At 39.4% G+C, this 25,371-nt stretch overlaps 1 protein-coding gene across 3 annotated transcripts in view; it reads left to right on the top strand.

Annotated features, from left to right (window-relative positions):
* Positions 1–25,371, top strand: part of btbd11b (BTB (POZ) domain containing 11b) — a 71,329-nt gene that overhangs the window by 35,499 nt on the left and 10,459 nt on the right. For all 3 annotated transcript variants that reach the window (XM_068313796.1, XM_068313797.1, XM_068313795.1), the window contains exons 2-6: positions 13,254–13,427; positions 18,175–18,379; positions 21,789–21,941; positions 22,251–22,416; positions 23,890–23,979. In XM_068313796.1, the coding sequence (XP_068169897.1) occupies positions 13,254–13,427; positions 18,175–18,379; positions 21,789–21,941; positions 22,251–22,416; positions 23,890–23,979 (788 nt within the window). The remainder of the gene's footprint in view (positions 1–13,253; positions 13,428–18,174; positions 18,380–21,788; positions 21,942–22,250; positions 22,417–23,889; positions 23,980–25,371) is intronic.

Raw genomic sequence — 25,371 nt, 5'->3', positions numbered from 1 at the left:
ATGAGATCATCTTCAGTTGACTCTGAATTGAGGCATAAGAGGTCAGCGATCTGGTCTGTTTACTATCATGGCACCAATTATCCAATTATTTCCAGCAGTTTGCAAGCACAGACCCCAGGGAGGAGCAGGAGGGACATGGAGATCCATTCTGTGGCTGGCAGTCAGGTGTCAACACTGAATGTGCAGCTTACACAAAGTAATGTGCATTTTTTTGTATGAACGTAACATTTAAAGTATTATAAAGCAGAACATAAGTCATTAAAAAGTGAAAAAGACACAAATAAGTATAAATGATACCATGAAACAGAAAAAACAAAAAAATTTTAACATAAAAAAGTTTTTTTACATTATTGTTATATGAGGTTCTGACTACTAAAACAATAATACACATGCAAATAAAAAAATTTTAAACATGAATATTTTACCTTTTTAATGCCGGGTTTTTCAAATTATGCAATATGCAACACATGTCCAACCAATTTTCTCCCCAAGCCTGCTAATATATCAATTTTATTATAAAATGTGATGTGACTTGTTCAATGATTGTAAAACATGATGAGTTTATCCAACACAAACCGTGTCAGGAGATCAACTAACTGAAATGTCTTGTTTGAGAAGTACATTGTGCATTCGTGCATCAATGCTCGCGACTTCACCTCATCGCGGATTTTTGGTTGGCAGTCACGTGATACCGTACGTGCATTCTATTGGCTGACAGCATCCGGAAGTGCGCTGTGTTCCGTGAGTATTGGACTCACGTGAGACACAAAAGTGCTTTAAACAGTGGATAAGAGTGTGGGAAAAGGTAATACAGATAGAAAGTTGTTTAATATCAGTATAGGGAGGGTTCATTACCGTTTAAATTACAGTAAATAATAAGATTAAGTTTGTCGCTTTACTGCGGAATTCGTTATTCGCGTGTGGTTCCTGCAAGGCATTAGCCGCGAGGAACGAGGGCGCACTGTATCCTGAAATATCACTGTGATGATATTATATCATTCCATGCTGAATTTATCTATGATATATTTCCAGATGGATTAAATTTCTTTATTGGGAAAAGATGCAGTCTACCCGTGTGCTCCTACCTCCACTCTTATAGGTCACCCTTTGTTCCTGCCTCTTTTGGAAGAAAGTACGTATTCACTACAGCCATTTCCATCCTTTTTGCAAAGTCAACTACCATTTGTCCTTCTGCATTCCTCTCCTGGATACCAAACCTACCCATCACCTCCTCATCACCTCTGTTTCCTGCACCAAAATGTTCATTGAACTCTCTCAAAAGCCGAAAGGAAAAGAAGAAGAAGAAAGTATGTACTATATTTCAGGGTCTACTTTGGAAAGTGGACTAGTACACAGCTGGTACTTAATAAGCCCTTCTGGAACCTGGCTGGTGTCTATTATTGCAGCACATTGCAGCACGGGTTCGATTCTCAGTCAGGGAACGTTAATTTCTGGTGGCATGGTGGCATAGTGGTTAGCACTGTTGCCTCACAGCAAGAAGGTCATGGGTTCAAGCCCCATTCCAAACAGTTTACATGTACACAGACCCATTCTCTGTGTCTGAATGGATTTTCTCTAGGTGCTCCATTTTCCCCTCATCTTCAGGAAAAAACATGCATCTTAGGACCATTAGGTTATTTTGGTCCGTAGTGGCAGCAGATCAGGACTAGCTCTCCACATTTACCTTGCAATTTATTTGTATAATGACAAATAAAAGCTTATTTTAGTCATTATTATTATTATTATTATTATTATTATTATTATTATTATTATTATTATTATTATTATTATTGTTTTTAAGCCACTTTCATGAAAGAGGTTGGACTGTTTATTTCAGGCCCTGGTTCAGTCATTTTTTAACATACTGTATTTGTTTATGTGTGTCCTAGGACACCTTGAATCATTCCCTCGTTCGCTCATGCTAAATGTTTGTTTGCTGCATCTTCCTTTAATATTGTCTTTTGTTTATATATGTGACATTTTCATGAATAATAATGTAAATGTAAAATAATAGAGGAGGGAAAAGTGGTTGCTGCAGTGATTCCATTAGAAGAAACAACAAAAACGACAAGCTATGAACAGTGTAGATTCAGGGATATGGAAATGTGCAGGGCAGAATGCTCATTAAACAGAAGCTACTGTACAAATTTTAGTAAACACCATTAATAGTGGATGAGAGCGTTGGTTTGTTTCCGTTTTAACCAGCGCTCCATGTTTTATACACAAACACGCACATAGAGATGCACAGAGTCTTGTTGCATCGATTAAATGCACCATTCCGACCTTCAGGGTTTACTCTCTCATCTATTTTGCACTTTTCATATTTATATGGTGTAGACTTTTCATTCCTGAGAACATCTTCCTTTAAAAGCTTCCAGCAATTCAGAATGATGTCACCCATTTGCAATGACCCAGTCTTTTTTTTCAGTTACAGTTCAGAGTAATGACATCCTTCATTTTACTGTAATGTGGAAGACACATGCTCGTTTTGTTTTCTTTCCCTCCCCATATCAGATTATATGGGATAACGGTAAAGAGGAAAATTCAGAAGCACTGCATTTTAAGACTCTCCAAAAGCTCACAGAGAGGTAGTGCAGGGTGAGCACGGAGATTACGGCTCAGTGACCTCTGATTTTTTTCCTGCTGCTGCTGATTGCCAGTATTGTCTGGAAAGCTTCCTGCAGGAAGCGCTTGACTCGTGGATATTACACACAGACTTATTACCCTTGACAGAAGAAATGAGATGAAAGAGAAAATAATAGTGAGAGAGCTGCTACCTCTAGGATGGAATAACACACAGTCTACAGGAAGCCTGGCTTCCCTCATATTTTATAAGATTACGTAATTCTGGTTGTGACCTTGTTGCGCGTTGGTCACCCGTCAGCATCCCTGTCTGTTGGAGTGTATGGCCTATTTTATATTGTATGTAGATATCTTGTGCCAAAAAGAGGACATTTCTATTATATTACAACAAAATGAGACTTGATAAATATTTACAGAAGGAGTAGAAGAAGAGGAGAGAGGTACCATCATCAACTCAGCCCATAGCAGTACAGCTGTTGCTAGCCTAAGCTACTATTCACAGCAAAGTTTATCCAAAGGAAAATGTCAATCCTAAACAGTTCCTGCCTCCCAGACCAAGAGGGGAAGAAGTTCTACTGGGAAGAAGCCTAATGTGCAATGTGTCTGGTTCCCATTCTGTGCCTTTAGTTTGTATGGACCTGAAGTAGGGCAGGTAATGGCTTGGTACTTGAGAAGGAGCTGGGCTTGCACTAAGAGCTAGTATGACGAAGCCACTGTGGCTCATTGTAAAAGAATTGAGCAAGCCACAAAAAGCCCAACTCTGTCCAGGACAGTGGTGCAGCACGCGGACGTCCAATGCTCATTGCGAGGAGGTGCGGGGGGGAAATTTTTTAGAAAATGGGGTTGTTTCCTGCATTCTGGTGTATTCTGAGGGTAAAATCTAATCACTAAATCATCACTAAAGTCAACAGTTCAAGCTTAACTATCTTTATTTCTGTCCTACTTTATGCAGGTATAAATGTGAGATTCAACAACTGAAAACTTGCAGTCACTGTGTGAAGACACAGCCATACAAAATATTACTCAGTGTTTACTTGTAAGTTTTACTTGGACTAGAAGACATTTTAACTTTGACCATCACCACCACCAACACCATTGGTATGCCATAGTTTAGTTTTTTGTTGTTTTTAATTCAATAACATGATTTTTCATTTCAATTTAAAAAGGCATGAAAAATAGCAAGCGAGGTGAATACACATTTACATGCATCGCTGGTTATTCCTGCCGGTCACAGGGATCAAAAGTCTAAGACTAGAAAAAAGTATTGATAATATCTTTCATTTACCTTCTGATCGGTCTGTCACCACTCCTACCCCCTCACAGCACTCACCATTGTTGTTCGATTAGAGTTTTAACACAAACTCTACTGTATAACACTGGATTCTTAATTTCTTTCGACTGATCGTCTTCGCCTTGTCGTCACCGATTCGCGGGTTTAACTTGTAAAAATAGAATCTTTGTTTTTCATTGGATGAGTCATGAGAGGAGCGCATATTTAATGATCGGGAGCGTTCGGGTCACTTCGGCTATTACCGTCGGCTATTGCGCCGACGGAAACAGAGGCGCTAGCGAGAGAGAAAGTTTGTTATCGCTTGGGGATTTTCGCGAGTCCAAAAAAGTTGTTTTATCCTTTTTTTCCTAAAAATACGAACTCCAATGTGACTACACAGGTTAAAAACCTTGCAGCCAATTTGGAATTTACTTCGCCTATGGTGACGTGGCGAATGGCTAGCGCAAGCCCAGAGGAGGATTTTAAAATTTATAGAGATCAATTGCAGAGAAACAAGTATGGGGACATAAGATTTCTTATAGCATTCTGTATCAGTGGAGGAGCATTAGAGGACCGGTTATTCCAAATTGCAATGAATCCAGTTTGGAAACAACAAATCTATGGATAAATTGTTCTGTATCTTTTTGAGACAAAATGTGGCTAATTCATTTTGCAGCACTTCACAGATGAAAGACTTTTTGAGATTTGTTCTACAGAGAAATTTAGAACACATTTAGAATAGTCATTTCATTAGTTGTGTGTGTAAGATGTACTGATAAGTTTCGTCTGGTTTCAGTGATAAATATAATTTTGTGTCATTGTAGTAAAAATATTTTTTTCCATATTCAGTCAATAGTACTGATGATAGTCAGTGACGGTCAACCAGATAAATAAGATTTCAACAGCTTAATGTAGATAAGGACATGGTATGATATGATAGTCAAATGCAGCTAAGCTCTAGCAAAACACGTACCTCAACACGTCCCTTGTTTGAAGCAGGTGATTCTGTGTGATGGTGCACTTTAAAACCCTACTAGAAATGATCAAATAGACAATTAGTAGTGTTTGAATAGGAAAGTCTTAGCAAACACCTGTTTTATAATTTTGTGCGTTAAGAATTTATTTGAAGTTCTTGTCCTTTACTGACCAGTGTCCATTAACCTGCATTAAGATTCTAGCTCACTTCTTACCAGGTTACATCACCATGGTAACTAATGGTGCACAACTAACCTGCATCAGAGGATGTTGTGTCTGAGATAAATGTACCACATGCTGACCATTCAATTCACTGCAAAATTTCATTCTCATTCTCAGAGCAAAAAAGAGTGAACTGGACTTGCTTTTTGCTGGTTGAAGACATTTCGCCTCTCATCCAAGAGTTTTCTTCATTTCTAACTGACTAGTAGAGAATCCAGACACAGTGCACCTTCGTTCCTCTTGGTTCATGAGTTTCCAGAAACCACATGCGATTAACAAATTCAGCAATATAGAAACAAACTATTTATCTTATCATTTATAGTAATTTAAACGTTTATGAACCCTTCCCGTACTGATATTAAACCACCTTCTATCTGTATTACCTTTTCCCTCACGCTGATAGACTGTTTAAAACACTTTTGTGTGTCACGTAAGTCCAAGACTCACAGAACGTATAGCACACTTCCGGGTGCTGTCATAACTGCCTACCATAAATACTCGATGAGATGAAGTCATGATCGTTAATGCACAGATGCGCACTGTATTTATACTCCTGTTGGAGCAGAAATCAAACAGCAGAAACCACAGACAATAAGTCTGAATAGGAATCATTACTATTCAACAGGAAGTCGTTGGATAAAATCGAATCAGGTTTAAGACACATGGTTTGAGAGAGGAGTTAAAGAAGCTACTTTAGTCAAACTGGAAAAACCATCTTTGAACAGAGGAGGAGGATTAAGACACTGTTTATCAGCCGCCCACAACACAGCACTGACCTCCATCCCCAGAAACTACAGCAGCCATTCACAGCTGACTGCAGCTCGCCTTAACAGATCATTATTGTTATGGGAATGTTAGTTTACCAGCAACAACCAACATCCCTTGCCAGTTGTACTGTGTAGAGGCCCTGTCACTTTACAAGGTGTCTCTTATTAATTTATAAGTATTGATTTACAAAACTTAAAAAATCAATATTACTAATGAAATCGATAACCCTTTGCAAAATTGGACTTAACAGAGAGACACTCAGATTAAAGCGGTGCCAACAGAGGCCACGCTCCATATTATAGAAGCAATCGACTGAAAGTGACTGCAGCATGTTGCTACTTGTATATGTTGTTGTCCTTTGGTTCTAAGAATGCCAGTGACAAGGAGTGAATTTAATCAAGATATAAAGAAAATTACACACCATTCACACCTTAGAGCTGAAGCATTAACAAAGTGGAGGGCAGCAGGGAGACAAAATGATTAATTAGATTGATTAAACCTCCTTTAAGAAGAGTCAATCTAATTGTCAAGATTGAACAAGATGAGTGACTGTAAACTTCCAACAGGCTCTACTGCATCTGACCTCTGCTTAAAGGACAAGAACAAAATACAGTATCATATTGATTACAACTTATTATTGACATCATATCATCAGACTAATCTTACTGATATAGGTCGTGTGAATGATTATCATACAGTTTCTGCAAGCTGCCTCCCTCAACCAGTTTCCTGTTTAAAGCCATCATTTTAATGTGTGCTTGTATTTTCTCACAGTAGCTACACAGTCCTCCTTTATAACCCATGTCTGGTTCAGGACTAAGCCGTTCAGGGCTTGTGGCTACTTTAGACCAAACTGCGGTCAAACCGAGATCATACCTCTGAAGGGTTATGGTCTGTTCAGCCACTCCCTAAAAAAAACAGTTTCCTATTGACACCTCTCTTTGCACAACTTTCACAGCAAGATTTTTAAGAATGAATAAAGCAGATATTTAGAGAAGGAAAGGCATTCCAATATATCTTCACACACGTCACTACACTTTTTCCCACTTTCCACCTAGCTATGTACCCCCTGATTACTCACTAGGTATCCTGTACATATGGGAGCCATCTGGCTGGGCAGAGCAGAGCCAGAGCCTAGAAGTGTGCAGCACTGCTGTGGTCCATGTACAGTAAAAATGTGATTAACCCTTTAGAGTCACAGTGATGCAATACAATGATTCATTATCCTAAATATTTTAGGTATATCTCGAAATATTTTTGCATCGTGCTGTATTTCAGGGAAACACAAATCCAATCCAGAATGTGTTCAGAATGGTGAAGTACTTTGTGAGTTTTCTCCAAAATAGATTTAAGTACAGGGTAGTAGCTGCATGGAGGTTAACGTTCCTGCCCCGCGGCTCTAGTCGACCCTGAGACGTGTTAAACTGGAGTCAATGAACAACAACATAATAGAAACTTCACATTAAACCCTAATAAAAGCAATTGTGCACAACTTGATTGATTTCACTGATGATTATGTATGTTGTATATGTGCGTCATGCATGTAACTAACTTCTGATGAAGTATCTTTGGCATTGCCAAGAAAGCTTGAACTATAAATATGAAGTGACTGGTTACAACTGGTGAGTTTAGCAAACAGACATGAATTAAGTGAAGCACTTGCTAAAACCGAGTTCATCCGCGCGGAGCTTCTGTGATAGCAACAAGACTCAAAAAGATCTCCGCACACAAATAAGAAAAAGTTCTCAGACTCAACATATGATTATGATACTTCTTTTAAAAAAAAAGGAGATGAATTAAACCTGGCAGATAATATATCTGATCAAGACCAAATACAAATACAGTGGTACCTCTACTTACGAAATTAATTGGTTCCAGAAGAAATTACGTAAAGTATAAAATTACGTAGAGACACGTTTTTCCATGTAAATGCTCTAATCCGTTCCAAACCCACAAAGATTCCAACATAAATGTTTTATAAAGCATAAAAATGCATCAAAACATGTAACAAATACATGTTACGATTAGATTATTACACAATAAATGAGAGTTGTGCATAACGTAAAAAACAAAGAATAGAGTAAAGAATAATAATGACGGTCATTTATCTTTTAACTGCTGTCCCCATTGTTTTTTGCCCTCTTTGGTTCATGCGCTCTTGCCTCACCATGCCGAACAACAGAGTGAATTCCAGTCCTCCTTTTGAACTTCTCCAGCCACCCACACAATGCCTTAAACTCCTTAAACTTCCTTTTGTTTTAATAACGTGGTGATTGTAGATGCATTTCTGCCATATTCTTTGGCGAGATCAACCAAAGGCATCCCTTTTTCAGGCTTTTCTATGATCTCTTGCTTTGTTTGTATGGACAAAAAAACTCCCTTCTTCGTCTTTTCTTTTCCTCTTTTCTCCATCACTTTCTTGGGGTCCATAGCGAATTCGCACTCAAAAAGTTATTATATTTGCACTATCAGACTACCTCACGGGTCGAGTGCCGAACGCCACAGACACTCCATAAGCACCACACAGCAAGTTCTAGCTCCACATGGAGGTGGAGTGGCAACCCTCTTAGCCAATGGTATGCCAGGAAGATACGTAATAGGTAATAATGTGTGCTGATACCAGATTGAACTGTGCTATTTAAATTCATTTTTTCAAGTCATGCAGAAGTAAGCAAACAAGATATACCTCAACTAGTAACATTTAGACGCTGATGGGCAGCATTACTGTGTGTTTAAAGTAAAGACATCATTTTCATAAATCTATTCTTTTAAATGGTTTGAGCTCATAAACAAAAATAACAAAGATGGTAGATTCTGCTAGGGCATTAATTCTGTGGGGATAATTTATTTGCAGAGTTCTGACAGGCAATGAATGTGGGATACATTTCTGATGATGCACTGGATCTCTTTTGTTCCGCGGCCTATTGCAGAATATGACTGCACTGCAATGAGTGACATCTTAATGGGAACTCATATACTCATTACTTCTCCTCCAGTGGCAGTGTCATGCCTGGAGGATCATTCAGCCCCCTCTCCTCTTTTCTCTTCGCCACTCCTCAGCGACACAAAATAGCCCAGCTGCCATATGGCAAATGCAACTGGTCTACATGAAGAGGGCCAGGTGCCCCATATCATCTGTCACGAACGTACATTCTAAAATAACAGTCACCTGTTTCTCCATATGATGATGACCACCATACAACTTAAAATGTCTGCAGTTAGTCTATGCAGGGACATTTGTGGGGCAACCAGGAGGGTAGTGACAAGATTTCTCATCATGACACATTGAGTGAGGGAGAGGAGAACAACTACAGTTGGTGGCCTGTAAGAGCTCCATCAGTTCCTCCCTGAGGAGAGACAGAGTCTTGCGTTAGGATGCAGAGAACCAGTGAGTCACCTTGCCTCAATCCATCATGAGAGCATTCAGCACTTCGCTGTCAGCTGGTCCTGTTATTTCCCCAAACCAAGGTTAAGGAGCTGGACAGTGAAGAGTCATATGTAACAGGAAGGTATTTTTATCAGCATTTTTGTGACAATCCTTCTTTTTTTTTTCAAGCTCTCAGGCCGAGACTTGACTACAGCAACTCAAATCAAAGTCGAATATATGAATGAAAAAGACATGGAGAGAATGATGAAAGGACGAGTGTGAAAGGGAAAGAGACTTTTAACCCGCTTTTAAAACAGATGCCGACAGATCAGTGTTGAAGCAACTCACACCTGGTGGCCTTCATTCCGTACACATCAGAAGAGATCTGTGGTCACAGTCTGAGTGGGGTTATTTAGCTATAGAGTGTATCTGAGAGGGAAGTGGGGAGAGTGGAAAGCAACAGGGTGTACTTCCTATTAAGGCCTGGACAGTGCTACAGTCATGTGATGTCACTGCAGAGTCGAGCCGATTAGAGCATCACTGCTTCAACATTTCTTATATCAATATACAGTATAAAACACTGGATATCAGAGATGTCTCTCGGAATTACCCGCTCTGGAACACAGCCTGTAATTGGTTCAATAACTCACCTAAGGCATCATGAAATTGACAATGGATAGCTAACAGCTGTGAAAGCTGCAACACTTTATACTCCCTTTTTCAACTTGTTGATTTATTTTGCAAAGTCCACAAAAAAACAGTTGAAGTTCATTTCAAGGTTGGATTACAAACTTCTAAGACAGGGCTGATCACATTTTTAACTAACGTGAATGGCACAACCACATGTTTAGTTTTTCTAGGTCTTGATGGGAACATTTCTTAACTGGCGCTTTGCCTCTTTTACTGATCAGTAACCTCCTGCTCTTTTTCTCTGCATGCTTTTATTTTCGAGATAAATCCACACAGAAGCCTTGCATACACCTTCTGATGATGAAACTTGCATCAGAGAGACCCTAATGGATCCTTGTGATTCTGGTTTCACTCACTGTTGTCCTACTTATAAAGGACCCAGACTCATAAGAATATCTGGTGTCTGGATCCAGACCTTTGCAGTAAACCATGGTGGGGTATGTTGATGCTTCATGAAGAAAAATACCTGTTTTTCTAGCTAACCTCCGTCTGCTTTTAATTGTTTAATTAGGCGACACATTGTGAGCAATAGAGACACTCAAATGAGGTGTTTCAGAGTTTTCTCAACATGGGATTTCATGCAGACACTTCCATTTCTGAACTGGTTGCAGTTTGGGACACCTTGACACTGGTGCAGCAGCTGGTGATGTCTCCTTCTATTTGTTCCAGAGACATGCAGGTTGTCAGTCGCCTGACGTGAACAGAGATGCAGCGGTGGTTCCTTTGCTGCTCCTCTCTAAGCAGCTGCTCTGTAGGTCCATGCTAAATAACTATAACTTTGTAATAAGAAATCTTTCTAGATGTTTAACCCTCACTTTTCATCACTTTGAAAAATAAATTCTGAATAGCCGACAGAAAAGTAGGGTATAGTAAAAAGCATGTTCTTGGAAACATTACACTGAGGTGTTTAGACCCATTTCTTCTATTGATAACCACTGTATGCAAATGTCAAAGCACAGAGACTAATTGGGTAAAGTTTAGGTGCGTTTGAAAAGCATACCCCCCCCTTGCATTATCGTTATCTTTTTTGACCTCTTCCTTAGACTGAGCACAAAAACTGCATCGATTTCTGAAAGAAATATGACATTGCTGAATGGGTACAATAACAAGTAATCCAAAAGATTGGCTTAAGTGCAGTGAATTTTAGAAAATGAGCAAATCTGATTTAGTGGAGTTGGAAAGACAAAGTCTGTAGCCCTACCCTCGTCTGCTTAAGTCTGGCGTCCCACGGCTACATTAGTAACCTCTGGATTAAGACGGTGTACTGTTGGCAGCAGGTTTTAGCAAGAAAGAAGAATAAGTGGAATTAAAAGGACAATATCTTTGGTGACATATTGTAGTAGTCCATCATTTAGGATGATGAGCAAATAATATTTTTCACATAACCAGATCACACAACAGAGGTTGGCCTAGCCATACCCAAATTTACGAGGGTCATAAATATGAATGTCGTACAGTCTCTAGCATGTGTTTCATGACTGTCAAGGAAAAAGGGGAAATGAATCACCTTAAAAGCAACTGCCTGCTCCTACAGGATGAAGGATGAGTCTTCTCCACAGTCAGCATATGCCTTAAATTAGCAGCATAATATGAGAAAGAGGCCATTAAAGTTAAAACTGCTATTTTCTGAGTGATTCCAGGGCTAAGCAGAGTCACCACTCTTAGTCCCTTTAAAAGTTGATGCTGCAAATATTAAGAAGGTTGCACATTTCAGGCTGCAGAGGAATAACAAACTGTCAGCAGCACAATATAGAGGGCAGTCAGGCTTGTCATTTGCAGAGCACAAAGGAGTAATTAACATACAGAGGTGTGAGTAATGAACATGCAGCTGAACTATTACACATTATTTCCTTTGTAAGAATTGTCTGACGGGTGGAGTTAGGTGGTAAACTTAAGAAAATAACTGACTGACTGTAATCACAGTCATGATTTTAAGAAAGGGTGGACAGTGTAAACAACATAAATAGAACAAGATGGGATCAAGTGTTCATTGTTTTTTTGAAATTTGCTCCGCTATAAACAGTGTGAGTAAAACTTTTTAAATATTTTACCTCATTGGCATCATTGAGTTTTTAAATGCAGCGTATGCTGGTTCTGAATGTGATGCCTGTTGGGAGAGTAGCAGGAAGTGACCAAAAACATTGTTTATTTGTACCTTTCACTGGTAAACAGGTAAACTGTTTGTCTGACAACATAGCAAAGAGGCCTCTTCAGAAGGCTCTGTAGGGCTGGGAGGAGATTCATCACTCAGTGAAACGAAGTCTGCTAACCAAGATGAATCTGTTGAGCTGGTCACTTAACACAATCGACAGAATTTTTTCCACCAGACCTACCAGAACTGGTGAGCACCATTGTCCAGATGGGACTTTTTTGGCTGGCTACATACTAGACAGCTGGGATACTTTCAAAACTATGTGTCTGGCCCCACTGGATGTGGAAGAGGTCGAGGATGTGTACATCTTCACCACCATGACAATCGGGATAACAGCTTTGGGGTTTGTGTATTCATGCTGCACCGCAAGCTGAGAAAAATAGGATTACAACAGGCTAAAGCATAAGAGGATTCCGACCGAGCAGCAGAGGCAATGGCCGGGGTGTATAAGGAGGCTATGGCTATCATGCTGAATGATGCCATAGCCAGGATGAGTGACCGGCAAGAGGAGTCCAATGCTCGGCTCAAGAAGACTATCACGCAAAAGCTGGAGAAATGGGGAAAAGGTTTGGATGTGAAGGCCAGAAACCGTGATGCTGACGCCAGTGATTAGGAGTGTGGAAGGCACAGAGAGCAACATCAACTCAGCCACACAAAGAAAGACATTCCAACGGCGCTTAAAACATAAAATTGACCAGAAACAACCCTTGAAATGGATAACAAAATGAACATTAACAAAATTTGGACTCTTCTCAAGAACTGACAAAGAGGTGTGCAAAGATGCATGCCTATTGGACTAAATGGACGGATTAAAACAACAATGTACCTGAATAAATTAATTGAAATCGATTTGTGACATGCAAAGTATGAATTGGTTGACAATGTGCTGCAATGAGACGGCGACGTGAACCTTACAAGCCAATGGCTTCTACCCGTCAACCCCTTTTTTTTTCTTTTTGGATGTTGTTGCTGATGTTCAAACACTGATGAAAGTGAAATCTGTTGTAATAACATGTCTGGAAAGAAGAAAATAAACTGAATAAATAAATATGTGTCTGTATAAAGACATTAATATGGCAAAGTTAATGACCTGTAAAGTGAATTAAGAAGTGAGGGTAACCAAAATCTTTGACTGACACAATCAGTTATGGCATCCAGATGGTGAAATTCCAGCCTGCAGTCCTGTTTTTTGCTGTGCCACTGATGGGTCTCTCTTTGTCTCTCAGGTGTGCTCAGTCTACCTGAGGGTCTGATTCTTCACAGGGACCAGCAGCAGCAGCAGCAGCAGCAGCAGCAGCGGGCAGGGAAGGGCGGAGAGGGGAACGCCTACAGCCAAACTGAGCTGCGCTCCATTGAACAGTGCTTGTTGTCAACCAGAGTGGGCAGCATCTCCGAATTAAGTGAGTTTGTGTGTGTGTGTGTGTGTGTGTGTGTGTGTGTGTGTGTGTGTGTGTGTGTGTGTGTGTGTGTGCGTGTGCGTGTGCGTGTGCGTGTATGTGTTTTAGTACCCCCTTAGTTTGTTTAGTTGTCCCTATACCTTTGTCCTGGTGTGGGTGAGATCCAGGGTGACACTTAAAATACATTTCAATACTGTACATACATCAGTATTTTGGATTTGATCAATGTGTTATTTTGTTCTGATACTCATTTGTTCTAATGAGACTACTTGTAGGTTGGAAGAATAAAACATTCTTAGTATATTCCTCCAAGAATTTTAAACGTCTTAACAACATTTCCTGCCTCAGGATGAATTGTAATAACATTGGTGTTTTCCTGTGTGTCTTGGGTTTTAACAAAATACCTGCAAAACCGATATTTTCATCAACTTCAGCTCCACTTTATATTTACTGCTCAATAAAAAAAAAGTACAATATGTTATCTGCATGCCAACTTGTTAACTTATAAGTATTGCCCATGGGGCTTTCTATAGATTACTGCTTCCTAATCCTGCTATGCATATGTTTGTGTCAATGTAAATAAAAGGGACTCCGTTCCTCTGACGGAGAGCAATTCTAATTAACTACAGCCTTCCAGTTCAATCTCATTTTTGTTTATTGGCTTGACAAGGCTTTTAAAAGTTGATTCAATGCCTCTCCACTCACAATGTACTGATTATTCAGCTAATGATGGACAACTTTGTGTTTTCTGAATACCTTTGTACAGTGTTTAAATCTAAATATGTTTTACAAGTCCATTTTATAAAACAATAACGGTATGTTGCAACCCATTGATGATAATTCACATTTTCACATTTGCTGTGGTCAAGACGCTCATTGGAAGAGATCAGCAGTTTAGTTTCTTGGTTGCATGCAACTCTGCAGTTCCCTGCAGTTGAAGCATTAGAGTGCTGCAGCGTCCTTTGACAGAATAATAAACACAGCTGCATTAGAACAGATTATGTCATGATGTACACAATAATATGGAAACAATAATGGGGAAGGGGTCTGTTTCTGTTGCCATGGTGTTACTATGTCAAAAGACGGCTGGAAAAATATTGCTTTTATATCTAAACACTTCACATGAGAATAAACAGTGAGCTAATTCTCTTCACTGCATATGTTCTCAGATAAGTGGGTGGTGGGAGGGTCTGGTGCAGCGCTGAATCACAGCGCTGGTGCTCTGACCAGGTTGGATTGATGAGGTCAAGCAAGGACTCGCTCCATTATGCTGACACTTCATACACACTCAGAAAGTTTAGACCAATATTATCAGCTCTGTAGAGAAATTCTGTAAATAATTATCAGGTGTCGAACAGCGAATCACAGACATTGATGAAGAAAAAGAGTAATTGAGGTCAACTAGTTGGCAATGACGACACTGACAAAGTAAAATAGTGAATTGGACAAAGTGCAAAATCTAACAAGAACTGTCAACTGGAAGGTTAAAGAGAAAGACAGAGTTAATTTTTATTTTTACTAATTTTAATTACTATAAGCCCGCGATGCACTGGCGTCGTGCACGGAGTGTCCCCCGCCTCACGCCCTGAGACTGCCAGGATAGGGACTGGCTACCCCGCGACCTGCGTTAGCGGATTAAGCGGATTTGGAAAATGAATGAATGAATGAATAATTACTATAAGCTCCAGTGCAGTGAGGTTTGCATCCTATGCAGGAACGCTATTTTATTTATTTATTTTCTTTTTGAAGGGGGGCTGGCATTTAAACTCAATTTTGGAGGTTTGCCACTGATTTACCTTTGTATTTTCTCCTCCACCAAAATGTCACATTAGCATATTTTAAATGACAGTCTCACAAATGCTGCAATTATTAAGACTCTTTGTGTTGTCGTCGCTCAGTCATGCCAGAAAACATCCTGCTTCAAATATGTTCCGCACATTGCTGCTGATGGAAAAAATGTAGAAATGTATATACATTTAAGTCTTTAACTCTGGAGAAACCTATCACTAACATTCAAGGTTAAAAAAGCCGTGATTTACACACACGCACGCACGCATGCACACACACACACAAACTCACAATAAATTTATACACACAGTATAAGTAAAATACAGTAATGCTGATTTGGGAAGGGATTTTCTCATACTCTATTTATAGTCATTACAGCTGGAAACACATTTTACCTAAATGAATGCACATTTTACCTAAATGAATGCACATTTTACCTAAATGAATGCAAAGTTCTAGAAAGGATTTTTGCAGATCTTTTCCTTTACGTCATCCACATCCACTGCTTTTCAGTGTTTTGCTCCATCTTTTTGTCTAGTGTGATTGACTCAGGACTGCTTTTCTATGCAGCTGAGAAAAGAGCTCTGAGTAATGCCTTTCAAAGATCATGTGCTCGTGGCAGGTTTAAGAGCATCTAGATGCTTTTATTTTTTCAACATGTATCTGATTACAAAAACATAAAACTTATGGGAAAATGTATTTCTTGATTTCAGTGCTTCATGCTAAGTTGTGATTGAACACCCAAGTTAAATGGAGTCAGCTGAGAAACTTACTGAAGTTACAGCTGAGGCTTGGAAATTAGATCATCTGTACTTTTTTAAACTTTAATTTAATAGTGGTCTTCTGTTTAACAGTTTGCTATTGGAGATTGAGCATATTGAAAGAAGCCTAGTAAAAGAAAATAATGGCCCAAGTGTGACTTGATGACTCAAATCAATTCAGTAGGTAGGAGCTACTCGATCCCGACAGGATTGCGGCAACCCTCCACTCGACAAATGTCCCATTCTTTAAATACTGTGAGATAGGAAGAAAGAGAAGAAAGAAATTATAAGTAAATATTTATAATCCAAGGGGAGCATAACGTTTGTTCTTCTACTTTTTTCTGTCCTTCTTAGCGAATCTTTTTCGGCAAGAGCTTTCAACAGCTCCACGCAGACAGTGTTTATGTCCCACACATGATGTAACATTCGTGGTAGCTGGTGGCCAGTTTTTCTAATGGACAAAAGTAGTGGAGAGAATAGCTCAGTGTTTTGTTGAGTCAGGATGGCCACAGGCAACCATTAAATTAATCAAGGCTGCATATGTGAAGAAAAAAAGTGATGATGGCAGCAGCTGCATGGGACAGCAGACACATCGTACTCTGGAAACGGCTACATTTGTGTGACTCCAGTTTTCAAAGGGAATTTTAAGGTAGAGATATACCTGAGGAACAGGATATTGCAGGTTCTCCACTGCTTCTCTTCTTATTGGCACGAGGAATTAATTACCCAGGATGAGGTATTGATTAACGGCTTGAATCTTAGCATGAAAAGACTATTGATGTTTTATCTTATTAAACTCTATCCATCCTCCTTCTGTCTTTGCCAAAAATGAATGCTTTGCTGGTATACGTGACCGAAAACCAGTCAGTCCTTTTTCAGATGTTTTATTTTTGTGTACACCTATGGAAGGAACAGCATCAGTGTGTTAAACTGCTCTGGCTTTAGTAGCTTCTTCCACTGTAGGATATGCCACTGGCCAGCATAAAGAAGATGAGACAACTGGATGAACACCTCAGCTTCCTTTACCAAGCTTAAGAAGGTGCGATTAGAAGTGCATCTGTGTTCCTGCTGGTACAATCTGGAGAAAGACGGGTTAAGGATGCTGATAGAGAGACAAGAGGCGGTCATTCCAGTCAAAATATTTCCCGCTCATTGCTTCAATGTCCAGCATATTTCTCATCACCCCCACTGTTTCAAAAGGATACTTTAGAAGATTGGTTCTTTTATTTCATGAATGTTCTTTAGCTTCCTTTTTACTTTCACCTCTTGTATTGTTCAGACTAAATGGTATTTTGGCAGCCTCAAATAGTGTAATTTGGATGCTAAACAAGTCTTTTTTGTCTCAGAGGGCGCTTGTTTGTTCCCACTCTATAGGCACACACTTAGTATAGCTCATTTAGACTAGAATATCAAGTGGCATCATTCTGACATACCGGAACAATATGACACAGATTGTTTTTAATTTTCAGACTGACCCGCTTTAGAATTTCATTACATTTTCTCACAAACAGGAAGGAGAAGTGACAGAAACTCAGCAAAGGGGGATTTGAATCCATGCTGTAATAATACAGGGCTGCGCGACAGTCACAATGTTAACTTCAAGTGGAGGGGTTTTATGGATACCAGTGTGGCTGTTGAAATATTCCATTTCATGTGTGGATTTTTGATTAGCTGAATTTGCAGGACAAGATAGAATATCTGTTTACTGTTTGCTTTCTTTTAAAACTATCTGGAGAATATTTAATTTTTTATTAGCTGAATCTTCTCAAGCTTAGATTTTCAAGCCCCAACTGGATGACCTTAAAGTAAATGGCAAATTATGCAGAGGAAATATCTCGGAGTTACTTAGTCTCACCCATAAATATTCATTCTTCTCACGGTGCAGTCCTGAGCATCTCCAGCTATCTCTCTCTCTTTTTCCAGACTGGTTTGTGAAAAGTGTTGAGTTCCCCTGACAGGCTGAGCTCCAAGGGAGCTGGAAGGAATGAGGATGATTCCCTGACGGACTCTTTACAGGACGTGTGCTGAAAATATTCTTGTCTTTACACACTTCTATCTGCACTTAAATTCATTTCTCACCACTCTCTACCTTTTTTTTTTTTTGCGTTTGTGTGTGTGTGTGTGTGTGTGTGTGTGTGTGTGTGTGTGTGTGTGTGTGTGTGTGTGTGTGTGTGTGTGTGTGTGTGTGTGTGTTTGTGTAGGTGACCTGGTGTCTCGGGCCATGCACTACTTACAGCCACTGTACATGAAGAACCATAACAACGGGACACCAGTCCACCAGAAGAGTGGCGTCATTCACTGGCAGCCCGAGGCCATCTATACGCTGTGTTACTTCATGCACTGCCCTCAGATGGAGTGGGAGAACCCAAACGTTGAGCCTTCCAAGGTTACCTTACAAACAGAAAGGTGAGGATCAGACTTGAGCCGAAACTGAAGATGTTTAATGTTTATTATCATCAACCAAATCTGTAAAAGCACCCAAACCAACAATGTAAATGTACTATGTAGATTCTCATAAAAATATTTAAAACAAACCAGTAGGCCCGACTATTGTTGTGCAGAACATGTTGATTTATTATAATGAACAAGGGCTAAATGTACATATAAAATAGTTCCCTATAAATGTAGACATGTGCTCTTTGGATGCATTCGGAAGACTGCGGTTCCCAGCTGACAATTGAAATGAGAATGTGAGAACATAAGAACTATTATTATCTTTATACTTCATTAAGAAGTCTTAGAGTATATTGTGGGTAATATTTTCTCCGCAAAAGAAAATATTAAAACTTTCTAAATTTTAATCCTTTCGAATGAGTAGCTGAAATGAACAAATAGAGTGAACCAATGTTCTGAATGTCAGAACAAAAGCGTTGATCATTTCTCTCATAAATCTTCAACGTGACATAAGATGAGTCAGCAGCTTTTTGGAACAGCATACTCCATGAAACTGAAATATAAAACATTTTTTCACAATGGAACAGTAGAACACTAGCATGAGAAGAGATGGTATAGTAAAGTCTAATAAAGAGCTCTTATTGCTCAGTGTACAGCAAAATATTGTAAATGTTGTATTTGTTAGACATGTCAAGCCCGCAGTTTTGTTATCTAGATGTTTGTTTCCTGCTTTTCATAACTGAGCTGAGAAAAATAATCTTTGTGATTTTGATTTTATTTTAATAGACATTTTATTTCAAAACCTGAACTTACAGGATTATCATTTGGTAATACATAAAACATCAGATCACATCATCTCATTTTGTCAATGGAGCAACCATGAAGGACCACCATGAGAACCATTAGAACCCCTTTGAACTTCGTTTAGCTATTACTTTTCTGACCTTATTTTGACCTCCGACTCTAACTTTATACACTTCCTTGGGTTGATTTTACTTCTGTGTAGAACTGCAGAGGTTATTGTTCTCTGAGAGAGCCAGACGTTTGCTGTATTTCTGGCTCTCTGAGCTCACACTGAAATGACACACCAGATGTTTTCATCTGGAAGGAAAGTACACATAAGTGAATAGTCAACTTACTGGCTACTTGAGCAAGGCCTCTGGGTGACCTGAGCGCCAGCAGAAGGCGGGCGTGCTCAGACATGTGCTCACTCAGTATTCATAATTACTGCCGCTGACATCGTGGGACATATTCAGCCAGCAGCTGGATGACTGTGTGACATATACATAAATGACTTAAGGACTAGGCAACATTTCCATGGTGTTTTTTCCTTGATTCTTTGTTGTTTGTTATATATTTTCCTACCAGCCAAAAATAAGGCCAATCTACCCAATTACTGCAGTTTCTTCCAATGAGTTTATCACTTTTTTTTTTGTTATATTCTGCATTAGCATTTTTCCTCATTCTGTTCAGTATTTCCTACCAGTTGGGGGGTTAGACCCACCAGTTTTTAGCATAGGTGGGAACTACGCTGAACGGTTGGGCCTGAGCAGTCCTGCTCTGAGGCTCAACAGTTTACTCCCTGCAGCATAGCAAACCTGACGAGTGTGTCCAACTCATGTTTACTTTACCACCGGTTTTATTAAAAAATTGCAATTATAAATATTTGTCTTAGATATCTTTAAGCATATTAAACCTAATACAGAATTTACTGTATAATGAAACATCAAGACCTTGGACTTCCTGTGACCTATTGTCTCTGGCGTGGTTTTAAGGAAACGCCTTGCTATTTGACATTTGTTGCCTTTTGATTGGTGTTGGGCTCCGTTTAAATGAAGTCTGTGGAATCTATAATGTCTTGTGGTTGTAGGTCAGGCTGCTTTGAAGTGAATAAAATGAAAAGGTTTGCATTTCTCAGAAGCTTAAAAAGATCCCGTCAAGTGTGAACAGCATTGATGAGCGACTAATTAGAAATGAGTGACGTGTGTGTGTGTCTCTGTCTCTTTCTCTGTCTCTGTCTCCCTCTCTCTCTCTCTCTCTCTATATATATATATATATATATATATACAGGTATATATATATATATATATATATATATGTATATGTGTGTGTTTGTGTGTGTGTGTGTGTGTGTGTGTGTGTGTGTGTGTGTGTGTGTGTGTGTGTTTGTGTGTGTGTGTGTGTGTGTGTGTGTGTGTGCGTGTACTAATTATAAGTGAATAGCTGAGAGAGAGAGAGAGAGAGAGAGAGAGAGAGAGAGAGGGAGAGAGATACACACACTGAGAACACACAAGCTTCAGTAACCATGACAGAAAATGTGATCATGTTTCATGATTCATTTACTGTATGTCTGACAGCTTCTTCTTTTTCTCAGGGACTAAGAACAATTATGTATTTACAGTCATTACATGATGTCAGTGCTGTGACAGAGATCAAAATGTGACATTATGGATCTCTAACCAGTATGTGCTTTAATGCATTTAGATCTTTAACACAGAGCACATTGAGGAGGGGAGAGATGCAGATATATAATTTCATTGATTTGTACTTGTGACTTTGTGTTTTGCATATGTACACCTTTAGAAATCACAGCTGTGGGTCCTGCAGAATCGATCAGAGCTGTTGGTTCTGCAGATTTTTAACTTCACAATTTTTTCGCATTGAGACTGCAGTCCTGTTGTCTGTGCACTCTTAAGCTGCTCTGTGTGATCTCTGTTGTTTTCTGCTGTCTAGCTTCCAAAGCAGATTCCAAAAAAAAATTTAAAACCCTTTGTTTACTTTAAACAGATAGTGAGCTGTCACACATGCTATATTCTAATATTCAGTCGTAGCACCATTAGGTTTATAGGATTTTATAATGTTATGCAAAATATTATGCTTAAGCTGCAATCTTGTAAAGTATGGATACATGAATGGCAATGCCTTTTAACGCATACTGAAAAACTTCTATAATCAATTATACATATGTTGCAATGAAATACATTACATATGTATATACAGTATGTATATGTATGTGTGTCTGTGTGTATACCCAGCTAGGTCTTAACAGAATCAGCATAATATGAAACATTATTCTATCAAGGTGTTGGCCTTGGTAATGGAGAATAAACTGAAGGCTTTCAGAACAGTGCTGTGGATCATAGACTCTGTGATCTGTCTGCTATTCATGCTATGATCTTGCTCACTTTTCTCTTTTTCACTTCAAAGTGTCTCTCTGTGGCATTCTAGTTTTGGCAGTTTTGATTTCATCTTGTATTTGAAGTTCATCCTGTTCTTAAACATCTGCTATGCAGGGAAAGATCAAAAAATAATTTATGTAAATTCTGTATTAGGTGGATTTTCTCTGCAAATGTCTGAGCACACTGAGTTCTTGCAAGACTGAAGATCAGTGGCCAGAATATGCCTTTATCGCCCCCTACAGGCCATTTATGGTGCTGCCACCTCTGATGGAGTGGGTGCGCGTGGCTGTAGTTCACACCGAGCACAGACGCAGCTTCTCCGTGGACAGCGATGATGTACGGCAGGCTGCCAGGTTGCTGCTGCCTGGGGTGGACTGTGAGCCCCGTCAGCTCCGGTATGGCTGAAATCAGTGTGCATGTGTTTCAGCTGCAGAGTGTGTGTGTGTGTGTGTGTGTGTGTGTGTGTGTGTGTGTGTGTGTGTGTGTGTGTGTGTGTGTGTGTGTGTGTGTGTGTGTGTGTGAAACCAACTTCATCGTCTGTAAAGACAAATAAATAAGCCTGCACGCAAACTTGCACATTTGTAATATGTGCAAAATGACACAAGCCCCCGCACTCACCTGCCCTGCAGTGCCAAAAAAAAAAAAAAAAATGCTGTAAGGGGTCGTGTAAGGGACTGTAACGGGTCGTGTGCTTTACCTCTCAGAGCGGATGACTGCTTCTGCGCCTCGAGGAGACTGGATGCTGCCTCTATTGAAGCTAAGTTCCTGCAAGACCTGGGCTTCCGTATGCTCAGCTGCGGACGTACAGATCTGGTGAAGCAAGCTGTCAACCTGCTGGGACCCGATGGTATCAACAGCACGAGTGAGCAGGTTAGAGACACAGTCAACACACTGAATAACGCAAATGGAGGCACATTTACACTGATACACACACACACACAGCCCATCGAACAGAAAATTATGTTACAGTGGAACGCTGCGGCTTCTTCACCTTAGTGCACCATGCAGACTTCTGAGCACAGAAGGCATTCGTAAAGATTAAGGCTTTTTCTGACATGTGATTTCCTACAGCATTCGTGCCAAGGTGCTCGAATACTGTAAATCAACAGAGTAATACTTCAAGAGTAAACAAGGCAGTCATAGACCGCAACATCCCACGGCGTTCCTGAATTCAAAATTGTACCCTGACCTACACATTTTTATGCCTCTGGCTTCCTGAAAAAGTTTGCTTTTTGTTTTGTGATTGTATCTGATCAGGTTTCAGAGATGTGTACCAAAAAAGGTATAAAAGTGAAAATTTGACCTTGACCTGTTTTTTCAAGGTCAAGGTTATGATCTAATTTTCATCCCTTTGCCTTCCTGAATATAACGCCATTTGTGTCATCTTTCTATCTTATCCAGGGATATGTGCAAAAAAAAATGTACAAAAGTTGACCTTTCACCTTGACCTAGTTTTCTCAAGGTCAAGGTCATCATCTCATTCTCATCCCCTTTGCCGCCCGAGTAATGTGTTTTTTTTCCCATCTTTCTATCTGCAATGGTTGTGAAGATATTTGGTGGACAGACAGACGGACTAACGGACGGACACACAAACACTGACAATTACAAAACAGCACCGCTTCGCTGGATGTAATCATTATTTTTACGTGGAAAAATCTGTATTTATTTTTGAGCTGATCTCTGCAGAGATCTGGTTATTTCCCTCATGACTCAGAGGAGAGGAGGAGATATTAATTAATTTCTAATCCTTCTAATAATAGCAAAATGTCACTCTCATCAGTCCCAAGTTGTCGGGAGAGGAATTGTGAGAGATAACTGTTGTGGGTAGTCTTAAATTCTGCTGGACTAAATCATAAATAAAGAAGGCGAGGAGGTGGATATAATAAAGTTTCCTTTATCCTGTCCTCCTGTCTGTCTGTCTCATTTCATTTATTTAACATAACTGAAAAACTGTTTAAGATAATTGTGTTGTGTTCTTGTTTCCATGGTTACAAGCCGAGGTTGTCCAGAGTCTTAGAAATGTCCAGTAATCTCTCATGAAACCTCATATTCATGTCTCACATGTACTAGAAAGGTGACTTTTTTTTTTTTTTGAAAATGTAATTTCTTCTAAGATATGCAATATACAAAAAATAAATTAACGGGGACAACTTGAATCATGTTTTTTTGGAATCATGAGTATTAATGTTCCAATACCAGAACCAACAAAAAAATCTGTGACGACATGAAATACATAATATCAAATCACAAAATTTGTCTAAATGATATTTCAAAACAGTATGCTGCTAGGAAATGTCTTCAACTAATGGAAATGATTTGCTTTTGTTCTGTGTGGTTGATCAGGGGATGACCCCACTCATGTATGCTTGTGTCCGTGGAGACGAGGCTATGGTTCAGATGCTGCTGGATGCAGGAGCTGATATTAACAGTGAGGTCAGTGTTCAATAGGTTTTTACTGTCATTTTGATTTCACATAGACCAAAGTCAAATGAAGGAATGTAGAATGGACTGCACATGGGTGTCATGGGTAACATGGAAAGATCACATCTACGTAGTTACATTCTCAAAAGTGAAATGACTGAAAACTATGTGTTGTTATTGAAATAGAGAAAACCAATCATGTTGTCTCTCATCTCCTCTCACTCCCATGTATGTAAAGAAGTAAATATGTGAGAGTTGAACATCATGAGGCACCGACTGCTGTTCCTCATCACAGCATACAAGCAGACTGAAGTACAGCTTGTGCAGTGAAACCCACAAGCATATGAGCATTTACAACATAAACCCTGATGCGGAGGTTTGTTGCTGAGTCATTTCTTCTCTGTCAGGAGGGGAAAGCGATAAAGACTGCTTCAGTTTAAAAAAATAAATTTGTCACAGAGTCTGCAGAGAATCAAGGTGACATAATTTGAGTCAGTGCAGACATCACAGTGGTGATCCAGTCAAAGCCTCATGATGTCCTGCTTCTCGTGGTCTTCATCAGTCACTTTGGGAACAATGCGTCCTATTCTGTTGTGTCAGAGTTGATTTGCTGTCCACCGCATCCATGTCACCCTGACAAAAGCACAATGCACTAAGCTCTGTCCACTAAAAAATAAATACCTGTTAATGTCTACCTTTTGTTGATTGGGTTTGCAGCCAGTTTCAAAATTTAAACATTTAAAATTGTTTGAATGTTTCTCACTGATGTGTCCAAACATGCTGCTTTCACCATGTTCCCCCAACAACAGTATGGGGGAACATGGTAGTAAACGTAGAGAAACAGATAAATAAATATTTTTGTAAAAGCTATGGACTACATGATCATGAAATACAACTGACTTTTGGGTTAGATGGTGTTAACAACAGTCCTGTTCCTCATAAACTTCAACATCACGGTTTTCAAATGCTTCACATACTAATGAAAAGACTAGTAAAATCAGATGAACTAGTGGGGCTGTGGGATTAACTGGTAGAAGTAACTTGGGAGCCCTATTAAGAAACTTGGAAGTACTTTTCAGTGCCAATGCACAGAAATATTGTTCTTTGTTCATGATGGTTACCAGATTCATTGAGTTAAGCACAAAATTATGCTTAACCCAAATTTGGACGTAAAGTTACTTTTATTCAACCATTGAAAAACATCATTGGAAAAAAAAAATTCTACATCAGCATTATTGTGGAAAAAATGTCTCAGCTTTTATTTATATTTGAACAAAAAGTGTCACATCCAAAGTTATTCGTACTCTTTGCAAACTGTCACAGTCTATGAAAAAATCCAAAGTTTTGTACCATTCCAAATGGTCCAAGCTGTTCTATAGCAGCGTAATTACCCTGTTTTCACTG

The sequence above is a fragment of the Antennarius striatus genome, chromosome 4 (assembly GCF_040054535.1).
Source record: "Antennarius striatus isolate MH-2024 chromosome 4, ASM4005453v1, whole genome shotgun sequence".
Classification (NCBI taxonomy): domain Eukaryota; kingdom Metazoa; phylum Chordata; class Actinopteri; order Lophiiformes; family Antennariidae; genus Antennarius; species Antennarius striatus.
Note: the sequence above shows the minus strand (reverse complement) of the source record. Positions and strands in the feature narration are given on the sequence as shown.